At 32.1% G+C, this 12,500-nt stretch overlaps 1 protein-coding gene across 1 annotated transcript in view; it reads right to left on the bottom strand.

Moving 5' to 3' along the window:
* LOC137646731 (LIM/homeobox protein Lhx2-like) overlaps positions 1-5,270 on the bottom strand; it is a 183,099-nt gene extending 177,829 nt beyond the window's left edge. The window contains exon 1 of the mRNA XM_068379838.1: positions 5,006-5,270. Within this exon, the coding sequence (XP_068235939.1) occupies positions 5,006-5,050 (45 nt within the window). The 5' untranslated portion in view covers positions 5,051-5,270. The remainder of the gene's footprint in view (positions 1-5,005) is intronic.
* Positions 5,271-12,500: the final 7,230 nt, after the last annotated feature.

The raw sequence follows: 12,500 nt of genomic DNA, 5'->3' as shown, positions 1-12,500 counted from the left end.
TATACATATATATACACACATATCTATATATATATATATATATATACACACACACAAGTTGGTATTTTGTAAGTTTTGCAGTATACGATTAATAACAATAACAGAAATAACTACATTATTGATAATAATATTGACAATAATAATGATTAAAATAATGATATTGATAATAATAACGGTATGATTGATTCAAGTTTAAGGCACTATACAATACGATTTTATTAGACTGGTAATCTGTTGCAAGGGCGTATGCCAAAAAGTAGATATTCAATGAAGGACTAAGAAGTTGATATTGACTTGCAGTCAAACCCGAAGTTCCGTAAACTCATTAATAGTTAAACATTGTGGACATAATTCATAGCGATTTAAGTATATTGTTTAAGTTTCTGTTTAAGGGCAGTAGAATTGGAATCTATAGTAGGCCTTGTTGTTGTTGTTATATATACACGGAGAAATCCATAGGCGTACTGTATATTCAAGCAAAAACATACAATATCAAACTTCAAAATTCTCCTATTTCCGTAATATATATATATATATATGTGTGTGTGTGTATACATATATGTATATATATATATATATATATGTGTGTGTGTGTGTGTATATATATATATATATATATACATATATATATGTATATATATATGTATATATATATATATATATATATATACGTACAAATTTTGTACTGCACGCAATTACAAGTAGACCATTTTCAAAATATGAAAGACAAATAGCCACAGTTACGTGACCAGAATGATCAAACCCTTTTATAAGCTTTGAGTCGAACAAAGCCAATTTAGAAGAAACTAAGAAATAACTCCGAAAAAAAGTGATTTTGCCATCAGCGACGATTCCCCAAAATCTGATTCCCATTTTGGGGGAAATGGTGACCCGGGGTAAGCGCTCTCAAAGTGCTCCCCCAATAAACTAATGGTAGAACTTTTATCACTTCTTGATGAGCTCTTTTAGAGACCATAAAATCGTCATCAAACGTTATTGGAAACTTCTGGTTATAATTCAGAATGGGCGATTCTGAAAAGTGAGAGCAATAGTAAAGTCAGTAACGATGGCTGCTGTAAGGATGATAATGTTAGGCGAAAAAAGCTTTGAAAAAAAAAAATACAACAATATTTTCGTATCATTAAGAGTTTTGATGGAGAAATGATGGCAACTCACTGATAGAAATAACATTAATGATAACGATGACAATGATGATATTTGTTCTCTTCATTTATTTATTTCCTTATTTCCTTTCCTCACTGGGCTATTTTTCCCTGTTGGAGCCCCTGGGCTTATAGCATCTTGCTTTTCCAACTAGGGTTGTAGCTTGGATAGTAATAATAATAATAATAATAATAATAAATCTAGCATAAATATTACGATAAAACTATCAGAGATTTGTGTCTTCCGCTGTGCTAAATATACGAATTTAAGAAAAGATATATATTAAAATCCACTTACGTAAAGTAGGCTATGTTCAAAACCTTGTGAGCCAATCCAAGAAATGTATTCTTCGTTATCAAACACCTACAGTATACATGAGGTATCACTCGCATGAATTTATTGCGAAGTATATTGTAATAATTCTCTGAATTTTTATTTATACTTGTTTGTATAGTGTACATTTTACAAACAACTAAGGTTTAATTCAAACGTCATTTACATTTCGGATATATATATATATATATATATATCGCAGTTTGACCTGATGACGAAGGTTCTCACCAACAAATAGGAAGACTCGAGTGTAAAAAAAAAAATAAGATAATCATATTTTCAAATTATTTACACAGTCTATAAGATACCAGCTTGTTGCCCTCTCTTCAGGCAAGTGATATTAATAAATAAGCTAATTGCGTTAAGCGTAGTTTGAGCTACATCGTCTGGCGACGGAGTTAGTAGACGGCGCTGAGCGATCGCCAATTAAATGCCGTGATGAAAATTAAAAATTTTTTAAAAGTAATTATTTTTTCCCTTGCTCTTTAAAGAAGCTTGTAGAACGGAATAATGGGCCTTTGCCGTTATATCATTCATTTGAGTTCTGTAAATTTTCTTATCGGTAAATAGCCCACAGCGCTGAACACTTAATATATTAATGGATTTCCGACGATTCTTCAGAAAGGGACTCAACATCTCTAAAGAAATGCGGAAAGTGTCATGTATAGGCTGAAGAACTTATTTTGTATAAGGCAAACAGTGCGACGAAATTCAAGGCTTTTGTATAATATTTCCTGTTGAACAAGTTGACATAGGCTGCATTTTATTGTTTATATATATATATATATATATTATATATATATCATATATATATATATATATATATACATATATATGTATATATATATATATATATATATGTGTGTGTGTATATATATATATATATATATGTCTATTTCTATGGAGTTACTTATCTTAATATTTCTAATATTTTTTATTCATTACTTATGTATAGTTTGTAGTGCTGTTTCCTTTCTTCACTGAGCTGGAGCACTTCAGTCTGAAGCATTCTGCTTTTCCAACCAGAGTTGTAACCTTGGCAAATAATAATAATAATAATAATAATAATAATAATAATAATAATAATAATATGTGTTTTGCGACATAACATTGACAGTTTCATAAAAGATGCTAAATTGTTATTAAAAATTACACTTTCCCGTTAATATCGTCTTTTTTTTATCAATATATTGTCACGAACAACATTATTATTTAAGTCAGCTCTGTAGTAATGATATATAGTATTATTGATATCGTTATTATAAACAAATTTACTATTTTAGGAACTACGTGAATTTAAACACAACACTATATATATATATATATATATATATCAGCCCTTGTTATTCTATTGCAGGATAAAGGCTTGTTGCATGACCTTCCACTCGCGTCAGTTTATGGCCTTTCTATGCCAGTCTATACCCACAAATTTTCTTCGCTCGTCAATCCATCGTCTTTCCTTCCTTCCCCTGTTTCGTTTGCAATCTCTAGAGTCCCATTCTGTTAATTCTTAATGTCCATCTATCATATGTAATTCTCATTATATGTACTACCCATGTCCATGTCTATTTCTTACATGGTCTTAGGGTATCCTCTACTTTAATTTGCTATCTCACTCTCATATATATATATATATATACATATATATATATATATATGTATATATATATGTGTGTGTATATATATATATATATATATGTATATATGTGTGTGTATATATATATATATATATACACACATATATATATATATATATATATGTGTGTATATATATATATATATATATTTCCCATAATTGTGGGAGCGGAAGAAAAAATACTTTTGATTTTCCAAAAGTCAGCTAGGTATACCTGTAATTCAATAGAATTTATGGAAGTATGTTCAAACGTTCAAGTATAGGCTACTCAATTTTCAAATATGGCCCAGCGTAACGCCTTTGAAAAGAAAAAGAATCGATAAGTAAAGCTCTGTGTGATATATATATATATATATATATATATGCAATGATTTACTGTACAATGTGCAAACAAAAGAGGTCACAGCATAACGCCCAAATGAACCCACCGCCGACCACTCCACTAGAACGATCGTACCCCCCCCCCCCCCCTCCTCACCTCCTTTCCAGGGATATGGCCAAGGAAGGGGCTTCTGTAATTCTAAGCTTTGGGACAAAAGCGTTCGACTTGCAAGGTATCACTGTAATCCAATCGGAGAGGCCTTGATTTTACGAGCGACCGCAAAGGAGCAGGAGACAGCGAAGAAGCCAGACTATGTGTTTGATTTAATTCAGCGGAAAGGTTTAAGTTGGATTTTTTTAAATTATAAAATTGTGAGGTGAGATAATTTCTAAATTTCGGAATTTTAATGGAATCCTTTTTGAATGATTTGAAATGAATTAAAGACAACAAGGTGTTATTTTTCTTCTAGTGGAAGAAGATCTTGCTAAACTATATATATCCATTTGAATAATGTCAAAATGTGGGAATAATTCATAATGCGTTATATTTCCTTTGCCGGTATAGGATGGATTATTATTATGCCCAAGCTCGATATCATATTCAATTTATAAACATCACCACTCCGTTTTTGTTTGCTAAGAATTGTGTATAAAGGGAAGCAAAGTATATAAATTCAATGACAAGAAAATCAGAGTTTATTGGTATCATTTTATGATACTCAGCTAATGCACTTTGAGATCTTCCTGAAGGCTAAACGGTTAGAATGTATCTCAAAATATAGTATTTGGTAAAGAATATATTTATCCCTACTGTTTAATTTAATTTAATTTTTTTTTTATAAAAGGAACCTCCACTCTGGGAGAAAGAGCTATACCTTATTAGAAAATTAACGTAGTTCCTTAAAATAGAATTTTTTTTTCTGTTGGCTACTTATCCTCACTACCACTGTTAATAACACAAATTTGCCTTTTCACCTCTAATCTGTTTTTCGTTTAGTTCTTAAAAGCAGTTGTTTTGACATGGTATGTTCAAGCACTGAAAATATGCATTACACATCTACTCTAATATGCACAAGCACTGCATGAGCAAAAGAAATGATTCCAGACACATATCAACCTTCAACATGGTTTACTTCAAAGGTCAATTGAAATGACAAAAGGGTTTAATGTATTTCTCTGAGCTAAGAAAATGCAAGATAATTATAGTTGATTCGGAGGCATTTTGATTAAATAAATTTCAAATTGATTGTTCCTGCTTTTTCACAGATGTTCAACAGAGAAAGGAAATCACCTTCGATCAACGTTTATTATGATTCATATTTACTTTTATCATAACAAGACGCAATTATTTAATTATCACATTGCAAAACACCATTTACCATAATTCAGCCTTATTTGAACCAGACTTTCCATTTTATAAATTTTACACACTAGTACACTTTGACAGGCACAAAGCACAGGGCTTGAAGAGCATCTGTTCAAGTTTGACTCCTGGTGGGAATACAATTAGACAAATCGGTTGCTTGAAAACACAAAGCGTGAAAAACTCACCCAGTACATTTCCTGCGGCGACCCGGTATCTTCGTACAAACCCATCAGATTCTCACACACACACAGCCTCCACACCCCCTCCTTCCACTTTCTACCCTTCTCCTGTCTCCACTCAAACCAATCTAAGCATCACATCTGCATTTAACTAACTTTTTTCCTTCTTATTTCTGTCCGCTTGCGTATTTGTTCCCGGATTATCACACACCAACAGTTTTCGGGCAACACACGGATGTCCGCGCACCCTCTACGCTCACACCACGCACGGCCAAGCGCAACTGTTTACAAATCCACTCTAATGAAGCTGGCCAACCACGCGCTGGGAATAGGCGGGGCCTATTTTTCATCTACCAATCGGAAGAGTTGTAGGCGGAGTTAAAATGATTCTGAGCGTTTCTATTTGCTCATCATTTCCGCTTTTCTAACAGAAGAGACGTGTATCAGGTAAGCCCAGCCTCAGTAGGAGGGGCCAGATCTGACAAGCCGTAATCTTTCGCGTGCAAGAGGGACACAAGGCCTCCCACAATGTGTAGTCTTAAGTGGAAAAAAAGGGGGAAGTATTATGTGCATTTGCGGAATTAAAACCGAAAAGTTGGCTTAAAAGTGAAGTTATAACGAGACTGACTACTGAAGGAGGAAAATGCGGCCATGTGGTGGATCTAGCCATGAAGGGAGACGAAAAGTCATGCTGAGATGGGAGAAGAAAGGTGAATTTGGGAAAACAATGATTTCTTATTTATTTTTTCTACAAAGAAAATCCTACCGGAATCGAGAAGACAGGCGAAGGGAGTGAAACAACAACTACCTATTATATTTTTATCGTTATTATTTTCAGTAATCATCTTTAAAATGGGGAATGGATATCGCCTAGAGGGGACATTTCATCTTAGCTTAAACGTAAAAGTAAACACCGGGACATCAGGCCGGATTTGTTCTCCAAGCGAGAGACTTAAGACTTGAACCCCGCCTGTCGGTTTTGGGATAATAATTCACCTCATTGAAGAGGGGCAGCGGAGAAGAGTCTTGTGATATCGATCTGTCACAGGTAACTCTATACATACCACTCACAATTCTATCTATCTATCTATCTATATATCTATCTATCTATCTATGTATACACACACACACACACATACACACACACACACACATATATATATATATATATATATATTTCTGGTTTTATTGTCTTTGCTTCATGCTATAATGAAAATGGCAAGCATACACCAATAGGAATTTGGGACTCTCCCTCTACAATATATATATATATATATATATATGTGTGTGTGTGTGTGTGTGTGTATTATAGTGAGCCCCAAATTTCTATTGGTATGTATTTGGAATTTTCATTGAAGCATGAAACAACGATAATAAAGCCATAAATAGACAGAAACCCTTAAAAGAACGTGCACTCTTTCCTGTCAATCATCAAGAAAAAGTAATTATTTTCATAGCCTGATAGAGGGAAGTTCAATAGCCCCTATGAAGTGAAGTACCTTCCCAGTATTTGATACTAACTTTATAATGGCGTGCCCCAATCAGCAGGTCATGATATCAATAGCTTCGTGTCTTCTTCTCTGCATGTTAAACTCAATTAAGAAGTAGCGGGAAATCATTAATATTTATTTTATATGACTCTCTACTTAATTTTATTTCATGTAAATTCATTTTGATTTATGTGAATTTGTTTTATATCAATACTTAACGGATGTTAGTTCATATAAATGAATTTTAATTATTTAATTATTTTAATAGTCGGTACATTTTATTTTATGAAAATACTTTTCATGTCAAAAGTAAATAAATTTGATTTCATGTGAAAGCTTTTAATTTCATATTAATTTTATTTTGTTTATAACTTCACTTGGTTTTAGTATTAAATACATTTTATTACCACAATAAATTCATTTTATTTCGCGTTAATACATTTTATCGTATAATCAATACAATATTTCAAGAGTAAATACATTTCATTTCATATAAATCTGTCGCATTGCAATATAATTTTATACAAATGAAAAGTCATTATCCCTACTATAGAAAGTGACCGATTTGAAAATGTTATTGGGCGAGTGTGAGTATTTGGTTATTATTGTTATTATTATTATTATTATTATTATTATTATTACTTGCTAAACTACAACCCTGGATGGAAAAGGGGGATGCAATCAGCCCAAGAGTTCCAACAGGGAAAATAACCCAGTGAGGAAAGAAAGTAAGAAACAAATAAAACTACAAGAGCATTAACTAACAATTGAAATAAAATATTTTAAGAACAGTAACAACATTGAAATAAATCTTTCATAGATTAACAATAAAAACTTAAAAAACAAGACGAAGAGAAATAAGATAGAACAGTGTGCCTGAGCGCACCCTCAAGCAAAATGAATTGTGGGGAAAAAGGCGTAGGCCTATTGCGTTCTTATGGAGGAAGTATTAGAGGCGCTTTTTGTCCATTAGTGATATATTTATTAATCTTCTTTATTACTTAATCAATTCTCGTTATATGTATATTTTATCTACTATTTATTATTATTATTTTTTTAATTTATAAGGTTATATTGTTCTTTACATGTACTTTTTTAGTAGGTTGTAGGTTGGCCAGGGCACCAGCCACCCGTTGAGATACTACCACTGGAGAGTTATGACATCTTTTGTCTGACCAGACAGTACTACATTAGATCCTTCTCTCTGGTTACGGTTCATTTTCGCTTTGCTTACACATACACCGAACATTCTAGCCTATTCTTTACATATTCTCCTCTGTCCTCATACACCTGACAACACAGATTACCAAACACATCTTTTTCACCCAAGGGGTTACTGTACTGTAATTTTTCAAGGGCCACTTTCCCCTTGCTAAGGGTAGTGACATAGCCTCTGTACCATGGTCTTCCACTGTCTTGGGTTAGAGTTCTCTTGCTTGAGGGTACACTCGGGCATACTATTCTATCTAATTTATCTTCCTCTTATTTTATTAAAGTGTATAAAGTTTATATAGGAGATATTTATTTTAATAATGTTACTCTTAAGATATTTTATTTTTTCCCTTTTCCTTTTCTCACTGGGCTATTTTCCCTGTTGGAGTCCCTGGGCTTATAGCATCCTGCTTTTCCAACTAGGGTTGTAGCTTAGCAAGTAATAATAATAATAATAATATCGTTATTCTTGACATGTTTATGTATGTTATTTGTTATTTTAAAATATTAAGTTTGACCTTTGATTTTATTCTATTGATGCTATGTTATATAGCATCGTAATATCGTTTTTTTTTTTACTTTTTTTTTATTTAGATTTTGCTCAATAGGTCATTGTGGTAACAGTACTTTTTTCTACCAAATATCTCTAGTATTAGAGACGCTTTGACCTCTATTTAAAGGAGCCTTACTTCTAGCATTGGAGGCTCTTTAACCTCAATTTTGAAGCGCCTTACCTCTAGCATCAGAGGTCCCTTAACCTCTTTTATGAAAGTAAATTAGAGTGTATTTTTTGTATGCCATTAGTGATTTTTAATGCTTTTCAGATGATGATGGTAAATCTTTTATAGTATTTTGAAGAATGTATGGCCTTCCATGGAAAACTAAATTCCTGTACTTTTATGTGTAATACTGTCATCAATTAGCTTACATATGCATTCCATATTCATAAAAATGTAAGAATGATAGTTCAGTCTCAAAAATTGTTTCAAACTATCAAATTACTTGTATCACTATATCTTATTTACATGTATGTCAGGTTGACAAAACTCTGTACTTTGTACATTCCTCTGAACACCTGTATTTCATAGATGAAAGTGAATTTATTAGTTAATGACCCCCCCCCCCTCTCTCTCTCTCTCTCTCTCCTCTCTCTCTCTCTCTCTCTCTCTTTTCATTAGTGGTATAGAGGCTGCTGAAGGTTTGAACACTGGTGACTAGAGGCCTTTTTTAAAGAAAAACATCAATTTTGTTTTATTTTTTTAATTACTGGAATCATAACCAGCAGAAGTTGAAAATGTTTAGCTCTGTTTGTGTGGATTTTGTTAAGGGATACACATATGCAGTCTACGCAAATAGTGGTATAGAGGCTGCTGAAGGTTTGAACACTAGTGACTGGAGGTCTTTTTTAAAAAAACATCAATTTTATTTCATTTTTCTAATCACTGGAATCATAACCAGCAGAAGTTGAAAATGTTTAGCTCTGTTTATGTGGATTTTGTTAAGGGATACATATATGCAGTTTACACAAATGCTATTTTGTATAAGTATACTCACGTATGGTTAGATAGTGTCGTTCTATTATCATTATTAATAGAAATATCTAGGAGTAACATTTTTCTTTGTATCTGATGTTATTTTTGTAAATACACTATTGTACCTGAATACAATATTTGAAATACGTTCTTGGGCTTTAATGAAGTACGCACCTATGCCCGCGCGTACGCATACACTCACATACACACACACACACACATATATATATATCTATATATGTATGTATGTATGTATGTATATATATATATATATATATATACAGTAACAACGAAACCGTATTTGGCCACCTACTGCTAAAGGTTGTTCCAGTTAAATGATCGTTATTCTTTTAGAAATTAAAATTTTTTACTGAGAGTGTTTCACTCCTTGTCTTACAGACTCCGCCCTTTATCTCAATCATAATGCAGGCTTGTTTATATTGATTTTAGCGAAAATAAAAGGTTTTAAAGACAACGGTAATTTACATTTTGAAAATGCCTGCATCTCTCGTCTCGATTTTCTTGAATTTAGAAAATTTTGAAGAAAGTAACAAAGGTGAAATTTCAAATCAAGATACGAACTTAACTAAGAAATTTGGATATTCCAATGTGGAAATTCATTGCATAGATGTTAAATAGATTAGAAATTTGGACATTCCAGTGTGGAAATACATTGCATAGATGTTAAATAGATTCAACACGCTGAGACATTACACCAGGATGTACAGGTAGGAAATAGTGCAGAGTTATCTGACATTTACTAGAGCTAGATAGATAACTTGGGGAAACTTTTTTTTTTTTTTTTTTTTTGAGTTAATTGCTAAGTGTATCTTGGGTTGTAAATCAGGGAAACTGTTGAAAGTGACGCTCTGTAAGTATGACTAATGTTTTGTAGCCGTTGTTAGTGTAAAAATAATAATTTATTGCTCATAGCGCCAAGTGAAAGCAAAGTTTATATGTTATAAAGAGGAATGAAGGATAGCCAACATACATACATACATATATATATGTGTGTGTATATATATATATATATATATATATACTGTATACACACACAACAACAACAGCAACAACAGTCCACTGCATGGCAAAGGCCTCACACATGTCCTCATTCATGTCTGGGGTTTGGCCAATTTTCCAACACCACGCTGGCAACTGCAGATTGGTGATCATGGCGATAAACAAACCCCTTCACCAAGTTTAAGATATCCCCACTCAGAAAGGGATATATATGTATATAAATATATATATATATATATATATATGTGTGTGTGTGTGTGTGTGCGGGTGTCTGTGTTTGTATGTATACTGTATATATATATATATATATATACTGTATATAATATTATCAGCCATTATTAATCCACTGGAGAACAAAGACCTTCCACTTTATATGCCAGTTTATACCTGCAAATTTTCTTTACTCGTCATTCCATCTTCTTCTTTTCCTTCCTTTGCATCCTTTGCAATCTCTAGAGAGCCATTCTGTTATTCTTATTGTCCATCTATTATCTGTCATTCTCATTACATGTCCTACCCATGTCCATATCTTTTTCTTACATATTGTTAGAATATCTTCTAATTTAGTTAGCTCCCGTATTCATGTTGCTCTTTTTGTTTCTTAGTGTTAATTCCATCATTATTTCTCGTAGCGTTTTAAGTTGTAACTAGCTTATGTACTAAGGCTTTAGTAAGACTCCAACTCTCTGATGCATAAGTTAATAATGGTAGGACCGTCTGAGTAAATACTTTTAATTTCAGAGAAAGTGTCATTTTGATTTTCATAATATCAGTTTGTTTACCAAAAACTTTCCATCCCATGCTGATCCTTCTTTTAATTCCGGTCTTCTGTCATGATAAATCACTTATTATTATTATTATTATTATTATTATTATTATTATTATTATTATTATTATTATTATTATTATTATTATTATTATTATTATTACTTGCTAAGCTACAACTCTAGTTGGAAAAGCAGGATACTATAAGGCCAGGGGCCCCAACAGGGAAAATAGCCCAGTGAGGAAATGAAAAAAGGAAAAATAAAATATTTTAAGAACAGTAACAACATTAAAATAGATACTTCCTTTACACACTATAAAGACTTTAACAAAACAAGAGGAAGAGAAATCAGACAGAACAGCGTGCCCATGTGTACCCTCAAGCAAAAGAACTCTAACCCAAGATAGTTGAAGACTATGGTACAGAAGCTATGGCACTACCCAAGTCTAGAGAACAATGGTTTGATTTTGGAGTGTCCTTCTCCTAGAAGAGCTGTTTACCACAGCTAAAGAGTCTCTTCTACCCTTACCAAGAGGAAAATAGCCTCTGGGCAATTATTGTCTTGTCTTAAGCATGATTATTACTTAACGGTCTTTAGAGGCTCGCCCATAACCCTTATGTTGTTGTCTCTGCATTTTCATTGTTCATAATCTTAGTTTTACTCATATTCATTTTCAGTCCTACATTTCTGCTTTTTTCTATTCTAATCTTCAATTACCTTTTGTAATTCATCTCATGATTCACAAATCAGAATTATGTCATCTACAAATCTGGAGTTATTAAGATATTCCCCAGTAATATTAATTCCCACATTTTTCAATACTAATTCATTAAACTTCTTGTAGGCATACGGTGAATAATTTAGGAGAGATGGGTCTCCTTGTCTAGCTCCTTTCTCAATCGGGACTTTTTTTACTATATGTAGTTTTAGAATTGTTGATTAATTACATGGATATGGTCAATTGTTGAATACCCTCTCTCTCTCTCTCTCTCTCTCTCTCTCTCTTTTGGATATGGTCAATTGTTGAATACCTCTCTCTCTCTCTCTCTCTCTCTCTCTCTCTGTATATATATATAATATATATATATATATATATGTATGTATGTAAATAAATATATATATATATATATATGTATGTATGTATGTATATATATTATATATATACAGTATATATATATATATATACTGTATATATATAATATATATACATACATACATACATACATATATATATATATATATATACTGTATATATATAATATATATATATACATACATACATACATACATATATATATATATATATACTGTATATATATAATATATATACATACATACATACAATATAATATATATATATATATGCTTCAAGAGAAAGAGATGTTAGAATGTTTTAGTATTGGGAAGCCGTATGGCTACGTAAAGTTAAGCTAGGTCGTTTAATTTTATCCATCTTCCTTTTGAACGCATATGCGCTAGG

This window comes from Palaemon carinicauda, chromosome 9 (genome assembly GCF_036898095.1).
Source record: "Palaemon carinicauda isolate YSFRI2023 chromosome 9, ASM3689809v2, whole genome shotgun sequence".
Lineage (NCBI taxonomy): Eukaryota > Metazoa > Arthropoda > Malacostraca > Decapoda > Palaemonidae > Palaemon > Palaemon carinicauda.
This window is presented reverse-complemented; position numbering and strand designations above follow the sequence as displayed.